Here is a 19,849-nt window from a genome sequence, read left to right as displayed (position 1 = left end):
TTGTGATTCGTTTTGATCTGGTGTTGAATATTCTAAACATAAATGTAGTGGATCAAGAGCAGTCATTTAGAACATGTTTATTTTGGCACATTCTTTCTTACTCTTCAGCTGCAAGTTTACCCCTTTTCAGACAAAGTTCTGAGAATCATAATCAAATTAATTTGCACCTGTAGTTTAATTCAGTCCTATCTTTGCTATTGGTGGCAGCACTGTTCTCACCATTGTATAGTATGACTTCCAGTAAGTAAAGCTAGGGCTTTGAAGATGCTTGAGTCAAAATTAGAGGTATTATAATTCATAGATTTAGTCTGCACTCTTGCAGTCATGCTAGCAGAAAACGTACTGAATGCTGGCTACAGCTGCATGACTCGGGTTAACTTCTCTACCAGAATTACAGGGAACTTTTTCTCTTTCTCTCTTTTTTTTTTCCACGCTCTCTCTCTCTCCCTCTCTTCCCCCCCCCCCCCCGCCCCCACCTTTCTCTCATATTGAAATTGTATGAGAACTGGCCTTTAATTTCATTTTCAGTTTATTGTTCCAAGTCACCAAGATCAAGTTCTGAGACATGCACTTTATGACGAAAATTCAGTTTTACGATTCTTATCTTTGCATTGAAATGCAGAAGGTTTTGGGTTAGATAAATTAATTTGGAGCATAATTGCAATTTCCTCCCACATTGTAACTGTAATTAACATCCAATCATATAATGGGCAAAAGTGAAATTCAAGATCAAGATATTCTGCATTCAGATATTCAGTAATGTGTTCTGTTTTCAGTCAAGTTTGTTCAGTAAATGCACAGAAACAGTGCAATTTTCCTTGTCATTTATAAGCAGAGTTACTGTGGTGACGAGCAGGTTTGCAGGATTGGCATCCATTAGTTTGAAATTGTTTGACACTGATTTTTGCAAAGAATACAAATTTCACTTGGTAAATATCTAAATACGGGTTAATTCTCACCCAGATTTCTAGGGAAACTGAGGGTACAAATAAGTGGGGAGTAGGGGTTGTACTGAGGTTCTGTGGATAAATTGCAATGAGGAGGGGTTCAGGAGATCCAATGGCTCTCTGGTTAAAAGAAGTTGAATGCTTTATCCTGGAGAAAAGTACATTTCTGAATATAAAGTGTGTTTCTTTTTAAGCTAAATCTGGTATTTTTGCTGCAAAATTAAATATTTTACTAATGAGACACAAGTGTCTGTACAAAAAGAAATTTAATTTTTCACAATTTATTTGCAGAGAATTATTGGTGATAATCATTCAGTTGAAGGATGGTTAATTGGTTTCAGGCATATGATACATTCATTAGACAACAATTAGATGCTTTTCTTGGGAGCCAAGGGAAAAGTGTTCTGTGGAGGGGAATGTGAGATGCTCAAAGTGTGGGCAATATATATACTTCAAATAATATATGGGAAGGACTGTATGTGTGATGAATGTCCACTATAGTGTTTTTTTAGAATGACACTGCTTTAGTCTGCTACAAAAATCAAGTTCTTCACTTGATACTTTATACTGAATTATATTCGCCCCAAGATCTAAAATGTTGTACAACGTACCAAATAGTTTGTCTTGTAGTGGTATAAAATGCTTCAAATCTGAAATTGAAAACCTAGCACATATATCTTTATTTTTTATAAATCTAAAGCTTATCAGCTAAATTAAGGATTGAGAGTTATTATTCTCTGTTGTCGCCCTAAAAGAGTTAATTTGTTGATTGTTGGAAGATTCACTGCATGTAAGTGGTATAAAACTGTAAAATATTTTTTTGGTCAGCTTTCTGCCCCATCTACAAAACGTTAACGTCGTGTTTCCAAAGTACTGGCTGCTGCCAAAGTGGGAATGGCAAATCTGTTATTGTGCAAACAGTCGCTGCTGATGTATGTCCCTCAAAGAATGACAGAAGTTCCACTCGTGAAAGAAACACGGTTTGTAGTGTAAAATCTGAATTTGGAACGGCATAGGTCATCACGCCAATTTCATCCCACCATTCTAATAAATTTAGAAAATGAAAGTGGTTGGAGAACTGAAAAAGCATGAAAATTCTTTTTTACTTGTCATTACATAGAATGTACAGCACAGAAACAGGCCATTTGGCTGACTCGCCTGTACTGATGTTTGTGCTCTGCATCGGGTTGCCAACTCTGGTTGGAGACATGACTGGAGGTTTAATCATGTGACATTCTGACCACATGACATTTGACCATGTGATGCATGATTACGTGACATTAATAAATAAGTAATTCAAACCCCAGAACACATCCGTTAGAGCCCTGGTTGGAACATGGTGGGTAAGAGACAAAACCAAGGAGACGCACCCATTTCAGGGACCTGAATGACGCCATGGGCGTATTCAAATATCACAGGGAGAACCACCAGAAAATACCAGGAATACACTTCAAGAGCTGATCATCTTGGTGTCTGATTTATATTTTCGACAATTTTAAGCAGTGCTCACAAAGCAGAATGTCCAGTCCAAAAGCTGACCATTACCAACCTGACCCGATATGAGAGTTCGGAGAGCAGAGCTTGACGTCTAAATCTCAGTGATTGAATCCACACACAGCAGCCTGTTCTTGTCTCTGTTGCATTAGCAAAGTTCGGCTGCACAAGTCCTCAAAAACAAGTGAGTTGATCCTCTGAGTTACACCAAGAATCCCCGATTGCTGAGACATGATTCCCACCTCCCTTCCTGACTGTACTACACATGGCCCCGGCTCTCTGCGGGTGATGTTGTGGTCGGGTGCACTGCGGCTTTAAATTTAAATCTGATCTCTTGAACTTCCAGTGACCGCTCCCGATTCCGAGAAACTGTCGGTTATTAAAGGAGGGTTGAGAACCCCAGCTTTACACGAGCCTTCTCCCACCCTACTTCATCTAACCCTATCAGCATAACCAACTGTTCCTTTCTTCCTCATCTGTTTGCCTAGATTCCACTTGTATTGCATCACACAAAACTTCTGTGACCACCAAAGCAAGTCAGCAAGGAAGCTCAGTACTTCAAAAGATGAATGCAGCTGGCAACTTTGCACAATGAAAGCCTGTACAGTCAAACACAGTTGTTGCTGAAATGTTGCATGTTATACATTTCCTTGTTAAAAAAGCCACGCTACTGAGCACACCAATATTTGCAATTATTGGCTATCTATGATCCAAGGGAAGGAAAGCATCAAGGAATGACAACTAATTGAGCTACACAGTTAACAAAATAGAAGTTGCATTTTCATAGGAAGATATATTTGGTGATTCTCGCAATTCCAAGTTCAACTGCAGGTTTGCCAAGGAGCTTATTCATTGTTCAAACACCAAATAAATACTAATTGTTTTCAGATATTGAAGTCAAATGAAATCCGTGGAGTCATTACTGCAGTCATTTGCTCTCTGGGAGAAGCTTTCCTCTGCATGCTACATGCAACAAAATCATAAAGACATTGCAAATAAACAGTTTTACAATTCTATTACACTTAGTACAAGAGGGAATCTTAATGTTTCAAATAGCACTGTCACATTTTCAGTTGCTGAAATATCATTATTGTCTACAATGAAATGGTCTGTGAATCCTTGTAGGAAATTAAATTTCAGCTGGTGAGTACTCACTTAAAATCATTCACTTAATGGGCCCAAGTTTCCACATGATTTGCACCTGATTTTTAGAAGCAACTGGTGAAGAACGGACTATCTTAGAAATCGCAATTCTCCACATTTTTTTTTCTGCAGTTCTAGTCAGGTAGAATAGTTCTACTTTGGAACAGAATTTTTTCTTCAAAAGGGGGCGTGTCCGGCCACTGACGCCTGATTTCAAAGTTTCCACAGTGAAAACGTATCCAAACTAAAGTAGAATGGAGCCAGTGAAGATTTTTGTAGAACTGAAAAAACCTGTTCTACACATTAAAAAATCAGGCGCAGGTTACAAATTAGGCGTCCAGAACGAGGTCGGGGGGGGGAGGGAACTCATTAAATTCTACAATAAATCCTTATTTATACTTGTACAAATATTATACAAATAAATCCAACCTGAATAAACATTTATAAGCCAAGAAAAGATTAAATAAACCATCTTCCTACCTGTGTGAAAGTGTTTCAGGCACGGAGAATTCTGCAGCCGTTCGTGCTGAGGGGGAGGGGGGAAGAGAGAGAGAGAGAGAGAAGGGGGGAGGTCGGATCGGATCTAGTCCGGGAGCGGGAGTCGGGTCCAGTGGGGGGGGCGGGTCGGGAGCACGGGTCGGGTCAGTCGGGGGGGGGGCGGGAGCGGGTGTCTGGTCTGGTCGGCGGGGGGGAGCGGGTGTCGGGTCTGGCTGGGGGGGTGAGCAGGAGCTGGCCGTGGGAGGAGCCTTATTCACGCAGCCCCAGTGAGGCCATTCGGCCAGGGCTAGGGGCTGCGTGCTTCAGGCCCCTCCCACACAGTTCGGCGCCTGGAGCTACTGCACTTGCGTGCCCACTGTAGCGCGCATGTGCAGAGGTCCCGGCACTGTTTTCAGCGCAGGGACCTGGCTCCGCCCCCCTACAGCTCGTGCTGCTGCGCCGAGGGCCAGAGGACCTGCAAGTAGGTGGAGAATACCGAGGATTTTTTTAGGCGCCGTTTTAGGCGCAAAAAACGGGCGCCCTGCTCGGAGGGGCGCCCGTTTTTTTTCTTGTGGAAACTTGGGCCCATAGTGTGGGAATGGCTAAGTATATTTGTAAAGCAAGAATAATTTTGTTCATAAGGCTCCATTTCGAATATAGTGATCTAAGCTTGTCAGGTGTGAATGAACCACTGTGATAATGACTGGATCTATTGATGGGCAGTAGGGTGCAGTGAAGAAAACTAAGAATTTGCTTCCACCCCTTTTAAAATTGAACCATTTAGCTTGTATTGTCTCTCATGTTCTTCCTACCAAAATGTATCACCAAACACTTTTCTGTGTTGAATTTCATCTGCCATGTGTCCACACATTCCATCAGCCTGTTTATGTCCTCTTGAAGTCTATTGCTGTCTTCCCCTCTGTTTACTACGCTTCCAAGTTTTGTGTCATCTGCAAATTTCCGAGTTGTGCCCTGTACCCCTAAGTCCAAGTCATTGGGCCCAAATTTGGCCAGTACAGATTTCTGGCGCTCTCACCAGAGATGCGTCACTTTTCTGGAACAAAAAGGGCACGAAAATCTTCAGGCCGCGTTTGGCTGCTCCCCAGCCTCTCCTTGATGGTGGCGCAGCGTGGCAACTGGATTCGGAGGCTAGAATGTGCGCGCATGTGCAGTAGCTCCTCGCAGCCCGAATCTCTGCGATGCTCTGCAGGCTTTGTGGGAGGGGCCCGAAGCACGCACGCCCCTATTCCGGGCCAAGTGGCCTGCCGCACAGGCCGGCCACTGCCTTCCCGCACTCAATTAGACCTGCCCGGGGGAGCAGGAGCTGGAGGAGCCCGGGGGAGCAGGAGCTGGAGCTGGAAGAGCCCGGGGGAGCAGGAGCTAGAGCTGGAGGAGCCCGCAGGAGCAGGAGCTGGAGGAGCCTGGGGGAGCAGGAGCTCGAGCAAGAGCAGAGCTAGAGGAGCCTGGGGGAGCAGGAGCTAGAGCTGGAGGAGCCCGGGGGAGCAAGAGCAGCGCTGGAGGAGCCTGGGGGAGCAGGAGCTAGAGCTGGAGGAGCCCGGGGGAGCAGGCGCTATAGAGCTGGAGGAGCCCGGGGGAGCAGGAGCTAGAGCTGGAGGAGCCCGGGGGAGCAGGAGCTAGAGCTGGAGGAGCCCGGGGGAGCAAGAGCAGAGCTGGAGGAGCCCGGGGGAGCAGGAGCTAGAGCTGGAGGAGCCCGGGGGAGCAGGAGCTTAGAGCTGGAGGAGCCCGGGGGAGCAGGAGCTCGAGCTGGAGGAGCCCGGGGGAGCAGGAGCTGGAGCTGCAGGAGCCCGGGGGAGCAGGAGCTCGAGCTGGAGGAGCCCGGGGGAGCAAGAGCAGAGCTGGAGGAGCCCGGGGGAGCAGGAGCTAGAGCTGGAGGAGCCCGGGGGAGCAGGAGCTTAGAGCTGGAGGAGCCCGGGGGAGCAGGAGCTGGAGCTGGAGGAGCCCGGGGGAGCAGGAGCTAGAGCTGGAGGAGCCCGGGGGAGCAGGAGCTGGAGCTGCAGGAGCCCGGGGGAGCAGGAGCTGGAGCTGGAGGAGCCCGGGGGAGCAGGAGCTAGAGCTGGAGGAGCCCGGGGGAGCAGGAGCTAGAGCTGGAGGAGCCCGGGGGAGCAGGAGCTAGAGCTGGAGGGTCCCGGGGGAGCAGGAGCTAGAGGTGGAGGAGCCCGGGGGAGCAGGAGCTCGAGCTGGGGGAGCAGGAGCTAGAGCTGGAGGAGCCCGGGGGAGCAGGAGCTAGAGCTGGAGGAGCCCGGGGGAGCAGGAGCTAGAGCTGGAGGAGCCCGGGGGAGCAGGAGCTAGAGCTGGAGGAGCCCGGGGGAGCAGGAGCTCGAGCTGGAGGAGTCCGGGAGAGCAGGAGCTAGAGCTGGAGCTGGAGGAGCCCGGGGGAGCAGGAGCTAGGGGGATCAGGAGCTGGAGGAGCTCTGGGGAGCAAGGGGCAGGAGCTTGGAGGAGACTGGGGAAACAGGAGCAGGAGCCCAGGGGAGCAGGAGCAGTAGCCGGAGCCAGAGGAGCCCGGGGGAGCAAGAGCTTGAAGCCAGGGAAACAGGAGCTGGAGGTGCCCGGGGGAGCAGGAGCTTGGAAGAGCCCGGGGGAACAGGAGCAAGCCTCCCGCCCCTAGCCCTGGCCGAAGGGCTTGCCAGTGCGCTGCAGTTGGCGAGGTAGGACTTTTTATTTTTTAGTAATTGATTTATTTTTCATTTATTATTGATGATGTTATGAAGGTGATTAGTGCATTTCCGAATCCTCTCTCTTCCCTCCCCCCAGCTGGCTACCTGCATTGATGTCTTATTTCACTGCAAGGTTTTTCAGAGCGGACACAAGTGGCCTCATACGCTTGCCTAAGTTAGTTTGGAGTAACTTTTAGCTGGCTAAACTTGCTTAAATGGCCAAAACAAGTGTAATTGCCTCGTAAAAAAAAACTTTAAAAAAAAACCTAACTAACTCATTGACACTGGAGCAGATTAAATGGGAGAATTGCGATTTTTAAGTTGCTCCAAAAAAATCTAGTTGCTCCCTAAAAAAAAGAAGAGCAACTCCTGGGGAAATTTGGGCCCATTATGTGTATCAAAAACAGCAGTGGTCCTGGTATTGAACCATGGCATTCCTCCCTCCAGTCCGAAAAACAGCCATTCACCACAACTCTGTTTTCTATCCCTGATCTCCCGACTATTGTCCCCAACTTATTCCCTGCTACCACAACATATGTGTCCCATTAATTACTACATTTAACCAGGCCTATGTAACCGGAGTTTTTCCCGTGTCCATTTGCATGTGCACTTTGGTTGCGACTCCGGACCCAAGCCAGTCAATGCTTTTCCACTTTTTCTCCTGCATTGGGTTTCTGCCCCGCCACAGTACCGAAACGGCTCTCATCAAAGCCACAAATGACATCCTTTGTGACTGTGACAAAGGTGAACTATCCCTCCTCATCCTTCTTGATTTGTCTGCAGCCTTTGACACGGTTGACCACTCCATCCTTCTCCAAGGGCTCTCCACTGTTGTCCAGCTGGGTGGTTCCATTCTTATCTATTTAATCGTAGCCAGAGAATCGCCTGCAACGGCTTTTCTTTCAGCTCCCACATTGTTACCTCTGGTGTCCCCCAAGGAACTGTCCTTGCCCCCTCCTTTTTCTCATCTACGTGCTGCCCCTCGGCGACATCATCCGAAAACACAGCGTCCGTTTCCACATAGAATCATAAGGCCCACGTTTCCCCAGGAGTTGCTCCGGTTTTTTTTGAGCATCTAGATTTTTTTGGAGTAACTTAAAAATTGCAATTCTCCCCATTTAAGTTGCTCCAGCGTAAGTGAGTTAGTTAGGTTTTTTTTTTAATTTCAGTTTTTTTTTCAAAAGGGAATGTTCCCAGCCACTTATGCCTGTTTTGGGCATTTAAGCAAGTTTAGCCAGCTAAAAGTTACTCCAAACTAACTTAAGCCAAAGTAAGTGTCCACTTTTGTGCATTCTGAAAAACCCTGCGATTAATTAAGAGATCACCGCAGGTAGCCAGAGACGGTGGGGTGGGGAGGGAAGTTAGAGGATTCTCCAAAGCATTAAACACTTCACTTTTAACAATAAAGAACCATAGAAACCATAATAATTAATAAATAATAGTAAATGGAAAATATATCCAGTAATAATTAATAAAGAGTCCTACCTTCCCGACTGCAGCACACACCGGCAATGACCTTCGGCCAGGGCTAGGTGCGGGAACCTCACAGCCAGTAGCAGTGTAGCCGTTCTCCTGTGGTCCAGTGCTCCAGCTCTCCGGGTCTCCTGTTCCCCAGTGCTCCAGTGCTCCTCTTCTCCGAGGGACTGCTCCGAGTTCATTCCGAAGTAGAAACGTTTACAGTGAAGCATTACTAAGTCTGGATAGTGAAATGCAACTCACACCATTTAATTACTGTGGTCTTTTCTGATTGCTGTATGTTAGTCTGGTCAGAGCAATCTCTGTATACTTGCTATGATATGACTTCAGCCCCTCCCACACAGCCTGGGGGCGAGGAGCTACTGCACATGTGCACACACTCTTTTCAGCGCCGGGACCTGGTTCCGCCCCCGAATCCAGTGGCCACGCTGCGCCACCACCGAGGAGAGGTTAGGGAGCGGCCAAACTTGGCCCGAAGATTTTTGGAACACTTCAAGGCGGACAAAAGCGGCGCACCTCGGGTGAGTGCGCCAGAAATCTGTACTGGTGAAATTTGAGCCCATTGAATGGTCACAGCACAGAAGGAGGCCATTCGGCCTGTGGAGCCCGTGCCGGCTCTCTACAAGAGCACTTCAGCTAGTCCCACTCCCCTGCCCTTTTTCCGTAGCCCTGCAATTTTTTTCCTTCAGGTACTTATCCAATTCTCTTTTGGTAACCCTAATTGAATTTGCCTCCACCACTCCTTCAGTCAGTAATTTCTTGATCCTCTCTGCTCACTGCGTAAAAAAGTTTTTCCTCATGTCGCCTTTCGTTCTCTGCAAATTACCTTAAATCTATGTTCTCTGGTTCTCAACCCTTCCACCACGAGGAACTGTTTCTGTCAATGTACTGTCTGAACCCCTCATGATTTTGAACCTCTTAAATTACCTCTGCTCTGAGGAGAACAACCCGAGCTTCTTCAGTCTATCCATGTAACTGAAGTCCCTCATCCCTGGAACCATTCTTGTAAATCTTTTCTGCACCCTCTCTCTAAGGCCTTCACATCCTTCCTAAAGTGCAGTGCCCAAATTGGACCCAATACTCTGAGGACAAACCTGTGTTTTATAAAGGTTCATCATAACTTGCTTCCTTTTGTACTTTATATCTACATTTATGAAGCCCAGGATCCCGTATGCTTCTTTAACTGCTTTCCCAACCCGTCCTGCCACCTTCAATGATTTTTGCACAAATACACCCGGTCTCTCTGTTCATGCACCCGCTTTAGGATTGTACTCTTAAGTTTATATTTCCTCTCCTTATTCTTATTACCAAAACGTATCACTTCGCACCTTTCTGCATTAAATTTCATCTTCATGTCTGTGTCTTCTTGAAGTCTGTCACTAGCCTCCTCACTGTTCACTATACTTCCAAGTTTTGTGCCATCTGCAAATTTTGAAATTGTGTCCTGTACATCCAAGTCCAAGTCATGAACATATATATTTCAGAATGGCAGACAGTGACAAGTAGGTGCCGCAGGGTTCAGTGCTGGGACCCCAGCTATTTACAATATACATTAATAATTTAGACGAAGGAATTGAATGTAATATCTCCAAGTTTGCAGATGACGTTAAGCTGGGTAGCAGTGCGAGCTGTGAGGAGGATGCTAAGAGGCTGCAGGGGGACTTGGACAGGTTAGGTGAGTAGGCAAAATGAATGGCAGATGCAGTATAATGTGGATAAATGTGAGATTATTCACTTTGGTGGCAAAAACAGGAAGGCAGATTATTATCTGAATGGTGACAGATTAGTAAAAGGGGAGGTGCAAAGAGACCTGGGTGTCATGGTACATCAGTCATTGAAGGTAGGCATGCACGTACAGCAGGCGGTAAAAAAAGCAAATGGCATGCTGGCCTTCATAGCGAGGAAATTTGAGTAGAGGAGCAGGGGGGTTTTACTGCAGTTGTACAGGGCCTTAGTGAGACCACACCTTGAGTATTGTGTGCAGTTTTGGCCTCCGAATCTGAGGAAGGACGTGCTTGCTATTGAGGGAGTGCAGCGAAGGTTCACCAGACTGATTCCTGGGATGGCAGGACTAACGTGAGGAAAGACTGGATCGGCTAAACTTATATTCACTGGAATTTAGAAGAATGAGAGGAGATCTCATAGAAACGTATAAAATTCTGACGGGATTGAACAGGTTCGGTGCAAGAAGAATGTTCCAGATGCTGGGGAAGTCCAGAACCAGGGGTTACAGTCTAAAGATAAGGGGTAAGCCATATAGGACCGAGATGAGGAGAAACTTTTTCACCCAGAGAGTTGTGAACCTGTGGAATTCTCTACCACAGAAAGTTGTTGAGTTCAGTTTGTTGGACATATTCAAAAGGGAGTTAGATGTGGCCCTTCCGGCTAAAAGGATCAGGGGGTATGGAGAGAAGGCAGAGGTGGGGTACTGAGGTTGCATGATCAGCCATGATCATATTACATGGCGGTGCAGGCTCGAAGGACCAAATAGCGTGCTCCTGCACCCATTTTCTATGTTTCTATATCAAGAAAAGCAGTGGTCCTCGTATCGACCCCTGGGGAACACCACTGTATACCTTCCTCCAGTCTGAAAAACAACTGTTCACCACTACTCTCTGTTTCCTGTCACTGTCTTATCCATGCAACCACCGTCCCTTTTATTCCCTGGGCTTCAGCATTGGTGGCAAGCCTAGGATGTGGCACTTTATCAAACGCCTTTCGGAAGTCCATGTACACCACGTCACCTACATTGCCCTCATCAACCCTCTCTGTTACCTCATCAATTTGCCTTTAACAAATCTGTGTTAACTTTCCTTAATTAATCCACACTTGTCCAAGTGACTTGTTAACTTTGTCCCTGATTATCGTTTCTAAAAGCTTCCCCACTATTGAGGTTAAACTGACTGGCCTGCAGTTGCTGGGTTTATCCTTGCACCTTTTTTTGAACAAGGGTGTAACATTTGCAACTCTCCAGTCCCCTGGCACCAGCCCCATATCCAAGGAGGATTGGAAGATTGTGGCCTGCACCTGTGCAATTTCCACCTTTTTACATCTCTCCGCATCCTTGGATCCATCCCATCTGGTCCTGGTGACTTATCTACTTTAAGTCTAGCTCGCCTTTTTAGTACATCCTCCTTATCAATTTTTATCCCATCCAGTATCTCAAATACCTCCTCTTTCACTGATTTTGGCAGCATCTTCTTCCTTGGTAAAGATAGATGCAAAGTACTCATTTCGTACCTCACCCATGCCATCTGCCTCCATGCGTAGGTCTCCATTTTGGTACCCTAATCGGCCCCACCCCTCCTCTTACTGCCAGTTACCTATTTATATGTCAATAGAAGACTTTTGGATTTTGTTTTATGTTAGCTGCTAATCTATTCTCATACTCTCTCCTTGCCCCTCTTATTTCCTTTGTCACTTTCCCTCTGAACTTTCTATATTCATCTGGTTCTCATCCTGTTCTCACTTGTATTCTCAACCTGACATCTGTCATACAACCTCCCTTTTTCTGCTTCAACTTACTCTCTCTTTCGTCATCCAGGGAGATCTGGCTTTCGTTGCCCTACCTTACCCCTTCATGGGAATGTATCTCGACTGTACCTGAAGCATCTACTTTGTACACTGATGACACCCAGCTCTATCTCACTACCACTTCTCTCGACCCTTCCACGGTTTCAAAATTGGCAGACTGCTTGTCTGACATCAAGTTCTGGGGAAGCAGAAATGCTCTCCAATTAAATTTTGGGAAGACCAAAGCCATTCTTTTCGGTCCCTGCCACAAACTTTGTTCCATAGCCACTGACTCTATCCCTTTCCCTACCATCTCTGAGGCTGAGCCACACTGTTTGCAACCTTGATGTGATATTTGACCCTGAAATGAGCTTCCGACCACACATCCGCGGCATAATCAAGACCACCTATTTCCACCCTTGCCTCAGCTCATCTCTTGCTGAAACCCTCATCCATGCCTTTGTTACCTCTAGACTTGACTATTCCAACGCACTCGTGGTTGGCTTCCCACATTCTACCCGATCTAAACTTGAACTCGTCCAGAATTCGGCTGCCCGTGTCCTAGCTCGCACCAACTCCCGATCACCCATCAACCCTGTGCTCGCTGACCTACAATGGCTCCTGGTTAAACAACACCTTGATTACAAAATTCTCATTCTTGTTTTCAAATCCCTACATGGCCTTGGCCTTGCCCTTCCCTATCTCTGTAATCTCCTCCAACCCTTTGCCCCCCCCACCCCCCCCGAGATATCTGTGTTCCTCAAGCTCTGCCCTCTTGTACATCCCTTATTATAATCGCTCAACTATTGATGGCCGTGCCTTCAGCTGTCTAGGCCCTAATCTCTGGAATTCCCTGCTTAAACCTTTCTGTCTCTCTACCTCTTTCCTCATTTAAGACACTCCTTAAAACCTACCTCTTTGACCAAGCTTTTGGTCACCTGCCCTAATTTCTTCTTATGTGGCTCGTGCCAGATTTTTTTATATTATGGTACTCCTGTAAAGCGTCTTGGGGCGTTTTACTACATTAAAGGGACTATATAAATACAATTTTGTATCGATGCTCCTACTGCCCTTTTTATCCCATGGGCTTCAAATTTGCTGACAAACCTAATATGTGGTACTTTATCAAATGCCTTTTTAAACGTCCATATGCACAATCTCAACGGCACTGCCTTTATCCACGCTCTCTATTACCTCATCAAAAAAAACTCACTCAAGTTAGTGAAACATGATTTGCCCTTAACGCATCTGTGTTCGCTCTCATTTCTTAGTCCATGTTTGAAGAAGTGGCTGGTATTTTTTTTCTCTGATTATTGTTTCTAAAATTTTCCGCACCACCGAAGGTAAACTGACCTGCCTATAATTTCCAGGTTTATCTTCTCCCTTTTTTCAACAAGGGATAATATTTGAAATCCTCCACTCCTCTGGCACCACCCTTGTATCTAAGGAAGATTGAAAAATTGTGGCCAGCACCTCTGCAATTTCTACCCTTACTTCCCTCAGCAACCGAGAATTCATCTCATCTGAACTTATCCACTTTAAGGACTGCCAGCCTTTCTGGCTCCCATGTTAGCTGACATTGTTAATGGTTCACTCGCCTCAGGTACTGTTTTACGCTCCCTCAAATCTGCCATCATCACCCCTCTCCTCAAAAAACCAACCCTCGATCCCTCCGTCCTTGCAAACTACCGCCCCATCTCCAACCTCCCTTTCCTCCAAAGTCCTTGAACGTGTTGTCGCCACCACAATTCCGTGCCCTCCAATCCAGTTTCCGCGCCTGCCACTGTACCAAAATAGCTCTCATCAAAGTCACAAATGACATCCTTTGTGACTGTGACAAAGGCAATCTATCCCTCCTTGTCCTCCTTGCCTTGTCTGCAGCCTTTGACACGGTTGACCACTGTATCCTTCTCCAACACCTCTCCACTGTCATCCAGCTGGGTGGGACTGCACTCGCCTGGTTCCATTCTTATCGATCTAAATGTAGCCAAAGAATCACCTGCAGCGGCTTCTCTTCTCGCCCTCACATCGTTACCTCTGGTGTCCCCCTAGGATCTATCCTTGGCCCCCTCCTATTTCTCATCTACATGTTGTCCCTTGGTGACATCATCCAGAAACACATTCAGTTTCCACATGTACGTTGATGACACCCAGCTCTGCCTCACCACCACTCCTCTCGACCCCTCAACGGTCTCTAATTTGTCAGACTGCTTGTCCCACATCCAGTTCTGGATGAGCAGCCATTTTCTCCAATTGAATATTGGGAAGACCGAAGCCATTGTTTTCGGTTCCCGCCACAAATTCTGTTCCCTAGATACTGACCCTATCCCTCTCCCCAACTCCTGTCTAAACCAGACTGTTCGCAACCTTGGTGTCATACTTGACCTTGAAATGAGCTTTTGACCACATATCAGCAGCATAACTAAGACCGCCTGCTTCCATCTCCGTAACATCGCCTGCCCTTGCCTCCGCCAATCTGCTGAAGTCCTTATCCATGCCTTTGTTGCCTCTAGACCTGACTGATCCAAAACTCAGCTGCCCATGTCCTAACTCTCACCAAGTCCCGCTCGCCCACCACGCCTGTACTCGCTGACCTGCATTGGATTCGGGTTAAGCAACGCCGCGATTTCAAAATTCTCATCCTTATTTTCAAATCCTTCCATAGCCTCACCCCTCCCTATCTCTGTAATCTCCACCAGCCCCCTTCCCCACCCTCCCCCCCCCCCCTGCCCAAGAGGTCTGCGCTCAGTTCTAAGTCAAAATGGATCGAATTACAAATTAGAAAGTCAGTCAGAACTTTGGCTGGGCGGATGCAATTACTCATTCCAGAGGAACTTCAGGGTGTGGTTTATCCTCCAAGGAGACCAATCAGCAGTAGGTTATGTGAAAATGGAGAACCAATCAGAGAAATGGCTGCCTTTCAGTTAGTGCAGATAGACGCATCCTTATTTTAAGACCTAATCTGGAGCCTTTCAGACAATGTTTTCCTTTCTTCCTTGGGTTGCCTTCCACTGCCTTTACTATTCACACCTTTCTTGTTTCTCGAATGCCTTTAATTTATTTTCCATTGTCTGATGTGAAGATTGCATCAGTCACTTATCCATCTTCTGTTTTTCTTTAAGGCAGGTTGCAGGTCTTTCCAAATCTTTTTCGATTTTTTGCACACCTCTCCCCTCTGTTCTGATTCTATGAAAATGCTTGTTCATCCTTCAATTCTGATGAAGTACTATATGACCAAACCATTAACTTATAGAAACATAGAAAATAGGTGCAGGAGTAGGCCATTCGGCCCTTCGAGCCTGTACCACCATTCAATGAGATCATGGCTGAACATGCAACTTCAGTACCCCATTCCTGCTTTCTCGCCATACACCTTGATCCCCCTAGTAGTAAGGACTAAATCTAACCCCTTTTTGAATATATTTAGTGAATTGGCCTCAACAACTTTCTGTGGTAGAGAATTCCACAGGTTCACCACTCTCTGGGTGAAGAAGTTTCTGCCCATCTCGGTCCTAAATGGCTTACCCCTTATCCTTAGACTGTGACCCCTGGTTCTGGAACATTGGGAACATTCTTCCTGCATCTAACCTGTGTAAACCCGTCAGAATTTTAAAAGTTTCTATGAGATCCCCTCTCATTCTTATGAACTCCAGTGAATACAAGCCCAGTTGATCCAGTCTTTCTTGATATGTCAGTCCCGCCATCCCGGGAATCAGTCTGGTGAACCTTCGCTGCACTCCCTCAATAGCAAGAATGTCCTTCCTCAAGTTAGGAGACCAAAACTGTACACAATACTCCAGGTGTGGCCTCACCAAGGCCCTGTACAGCTGTAGTAACACCTCCCTGCCCCTGTACTCAAATCCCCTCGCTATGAAGGCCAACATGCCATTTGCTTTCTTAACCGCCTGCTGTACCTGCATGCCAACCTTCAATGACTGATGTACCCTGACACCCAGGTCTAGTTGCACCTCCCCTTTTCCTAATCTGTCACCATTCAGATAATAGGCTGTCTCTCTCTTTTTACCACCAAAGTGGATAACCTCACATTTATCCACATTATACTTCATCTGCCATGCATTTGCCCACTCACCTAACCTATCCAAGTCACTCTGCAGCCTCATAGCATCCTCCTCGCAGCTCACACTGCCACCCAACTTAGTGTCATCTGCAAATTTGGAGATACTACATTTAATTCCCTCGTCTAAATCATTATTGTACAATGTAAACAGCTGGGGCCCCAGCACAGAACCTTGCGGTACCCCACGAGTCACTGCCTCCAAACAGTAGTAGTGATGTTGGGGAGGGCATCAAACAGGAAATTAGGGGTGCATACAGTAAAGGTGCAGCAGTTATAAAGGGTGACTTTAATATGCACATAGATTGGGCTAACCAAACTGGAAGCAATACGGTGGAGGAGGATTTCCTGGAGTGCATAAGGGATGGTTTTCTAGACCAATATGTTGAGGAACCAACTCGGGGGAGGCCATCTTAGACTGGGTGTTGTGTAATGAGAGAGGATTAATTAGCAATCTCATTGTGCAAGGCCCCTTGGGGAAGAGTGACCATAATATGGTGGAATTCTGCATTAGGATGGAGAATGAAACAGTTAATCCAGAGACCATGGTCCAGAACTTAAAGAAGGGTAACTTTGAAGGTATGAGGCGTGAATTGGCTAGGATGGATTGGCGAATGATACTTAAGGGGTTGACTGTGGATGGGCAATGGCAGACATTTAGAGACCGCATGGATGAACTACAACAATTGTACATCCCTGTCTGGCATAAAAATAAAAAAGGGAAGGTGGCTCAACCGTGGCTATCAAGGGAAATCAGGGATAGTATTAAAGCCAAGGAAGTGGCATACAAATTGGCCAGAAATAGCAGCGAACCCGGGGACTGGGAGAAATTTCGAACTCAGCAGAGGAGGACAAATGGTTTGATTAGGGCAGGGAAAATGGAGTACGAGAAGAAGCTTGCAGGGAACATTAAGACGGATTGCAAAAGTTTCTATAGATATGTAAAGAGAAAAAGGTTAGTAAAGACAAACGTAGGTCCCCTGCAGTCAGAATCAGGGGAAGTCATAACGGGGAACAAAGAAATGGTGGACCAATTGAACAAGTACTTTGGTTCGGTATTCACTAAGGGAGGACACAAACAACCTTCCGGATATAAAAGGGGTCAGAGGGTCTAATAAGAAGGAGGAACTGACGGAAATCCTTATTAGTCGGGAAATTGTGTTGGGGAAATTGATGGATTTGAGTATAGGGGCAGGGAGGTGTTGCTACAGTTGTACAGGGCCTTGGTGAGGCCACACCTGGAGTATTGTGTACAGTTTTGGTCTCCTAACCTGAGGAAGGACATTCTTGCTATTGAGGGAGTGCAGCGAAGGTTCACCAGACTGATTCCCGGGATGGCGGGACTGACCTATCAAGAAAGACTGGATCAACTGGGCTTGTATTCACTGGAGTTCAGAAGAATGAGAGGGGACGTCATAGAAACGTTTAAAATTCTGATGGGTTAAGACAGGTTAGATGCAGGAAGAATGTTCCCAATATTGGGGAAGTCCAGAACCAAGGAACACAGTCTAAGGATAAGGGGTAAGCCATTTAGGACCGAGATGAGGAGAAACTTCTTCACCCAGAGAGTGGTGAACCTGTGGAATTCTCTACCACAGAAAGTTGTTGAGGCCAATTCACTAAATATATTCAAAAAGGAGTTCGATGAAGTCCTTACTACTAGGGGGATCAAGGGGTATGGCGAGAAAGCAGGAATGGGGTACTGAAGTTGCATGTTCAGCCATGAACTCATTGAATGGCAGTGCAGGCTTGAAGGGCCAAATGGCCTACTCCTGCACCTATTTTCTATGTTTCTATTCTGAAAAGTATCCATTTACTCCTACTCTTTGCTTCCTGTCTGCCAACCAGTTCTCAATCCACGTCAGCACACTACCCCCAATTCCATGTGCTTTAACTTTGCACATTAATCTCTTGTGTGAGACCTTGTCGAAAGCCTTCTGAAAGTCCAAATACACCATATCAACTGGTTCTCCCTTGTCCACTCTACTGGAAACATCCTCAAAAAATTCCAAAAGATTTGTCAAGCATGATTTCCCTTTCACAAATCCACGCTGACTTGGACCTATCATGTCATCCTTAATAATTGATTCCATCATTTTATCCACTACCGATGTCAGGCTGGCCGGTCTATAATTCCCTGTTTTCTCTCTCCCTCCTTTTTTAAAAAGTGGGGTTACTTTGGCTACCCTCTACTCCATAGGAGCTGATCCAGAGTCTATGGAATGTTGGAAAATGACTGTCAATGCATCCGCTATTTCCAAGGCCATCTCCTTAAGTACTCTGGGATGCAGTCCATCAGGCCCTGGGGATTTATCGGCCTGCAATCCCATAAATTTCCCCAACACAATTTCTCCACTAATAAGGATTTCCCTCAGTTCTTCCTTCTTATTCGACCCACTGACCCCTTTTATATCCAGAAGGTTGTTTGTGTGCTCCTAAGTGAATACCGAACCAAAGTACTTGTTCAATTGGTCTGCCATTTCTTTGTTCCCCATTATGACTTCCCCTGATTCTGACTGCAGGGAACCTACGTTTGTCTTTACTAACATTTTTCTCTTTACATATCTATAGAAGCTTTTGCAGTCCATCTTAATGTTCCCTGCAAGCTTCCTCTCGTTCTCTATTTTCCCTGCCCTAATCAAACCCTTTGTCCTCCTCTGCTGAGTTCTAAATTTCTTCCAGTCCCTGGGTTCACTACTATTTCTGGCCAATTTGTATGCCACTTCCTTCTCTGCACAGACACTGACCTGCCATGTGTTTCCAGCAATTTTTGTTTGTTTCAGATTTGCAGTTTTTTCCTTTTTAATTAACTGTACATATATATAACGCTTAAGTTTGTCTTTAAATGTTCTGCATTACCTCTTAAATTGTGTTAACTGACACTTAACTTACGCTTGTGCTATTAAAAATGTATTTTGCTAATTGTTCGAGATGAGTTACAAATATCCCCAGTGAATATTATGACTTATTATTCAACATCTTAAATTACTTGCATCTGTAACTTCTGCAAAAAAAAAAGTAATTTAAAATGTTCATGACCCTTTGCAGTTCTTATGAAAGTCTATTGAAATAGCTTCATGAAAAGGTAACTCAATAAAGTTGATTGAAAATGATTGAAAAGGCTGGATATTAACATTTAAATGAAAATTAAAATGTTGCATCATTTATAAATAGAATGCTGTTTGTACATTTCATGAATTGTAGATTTGAGCTGTATTAAAACATAAATGTTAGCAATATGAAATGATCAAGGGTAACTAATTAAATTCTCATCAGGTTTTGATTGTAAACCATTTTAAAGGGATGTGTGCAATGCATTTTCTGAGTTTTATGTGTTTTGTGTTTCAGGATAAAGGAAAAGACAAGGTTTCAAAATTTGACTCCATTCGACATTCTATTGCTGGAATGATTAGATCACCGAAGAATTATTTGAGTTCATCTGTAAGTTCGCAGTATTTTCAGGTGTTTTTTGTTGTCACATAATTCTGGGGAAATGGAGTATCAGTAATTAATTAAGTTGAAGAACTTGACCAGTACAATTACCTCGCTCCAATTTTTTGTAAAATATTTGGGACATTCCTTGTCTTTTTTCATTACTTCCTAGGATGTGGGTGGGCATTGCTGGAAAGACTGGAATTTATTGCCCATTCCAAGTTGTCCAGAGAGGGTGTTGGTGGACCATCTCCTTGTACTGCTGCAGTCTGTGTGAGATTACCTGTAGCAGTTTAATATATCTGAGTGGCTTCTGAGGGCAGATGAGAATGACCACTTCGGAGTCGCATATAGTCCAGGTTTCCTTCCCGAAAGGGTATTAGTGAACAATTTGGGTTTTGACAAAAATCGGACAGCTTCATTATCAGTTTTATTGATACTAGCTTTTTATTTGCAAGTTTTCTCTCTCAAACTGAATTTAAATTGTTAAATTGCCATGGTGGGATTTGAATGCAAATTCTCTCCAGGCCTCTGAATTACTACTCCGGTAACATCACCCTTACACTACTGCTCCCTATGGTACAATTCCTTCTCAAAGTACTTATATCAAAAAA

General features: G+C 45.5%; 1 protein-coding gene across 4 annotated transcripts in view; it reads left to right on the top strand.

The window, feature by feature from the left end:
- The window catches only part of fer (fer (fps/fes related) tyrosine kinase), a 450,038-nt gene that overhangs the window by 210,333 nt on the left and 219,856 nt on the right, over positions 1 to 19,849 (top strand). For 2 of the 4 annotated variants that reach the window (XM_070884132.1, XM_070884121.1), the window contains one exon: positions 19,152 to 19,244. The exons of 1 other annotated variant lie outside the window; for it this stretch is intronic. In XM_070884132.1, the coding sequence (XP_070740233.1) occupies positions 19,152 to 19,244 (93 nt within the window). Of the gene's footprint in view, positions 1 to 2,929; positions 3,038 to 19,151; positions 19,245 to 19,849 lie in introns of those variants that run through there. One more of the 4 variants, XM_070884139.1, reaches the window with a different exon arrangement.

Source organism: Pristiophorus japonicus, chromosome 1 (genome assembly GCF_044704955.1).
Source record: "Pristiophorus japonicus isolate sPriJap1 chromosome 1, sPriJap1.hap1, whole genome shotgun sequence".
NCBI lineage: Eukaryota > Metazoa > Chordata > Chondrichthyes > Pristiophoridae > Pristiophorus > Pristiophorus japonicus.
Note: the sequence above shows the minus strand (reverse complement) of the source record. Positions and strands in the feature narration are given on the sequence as shown.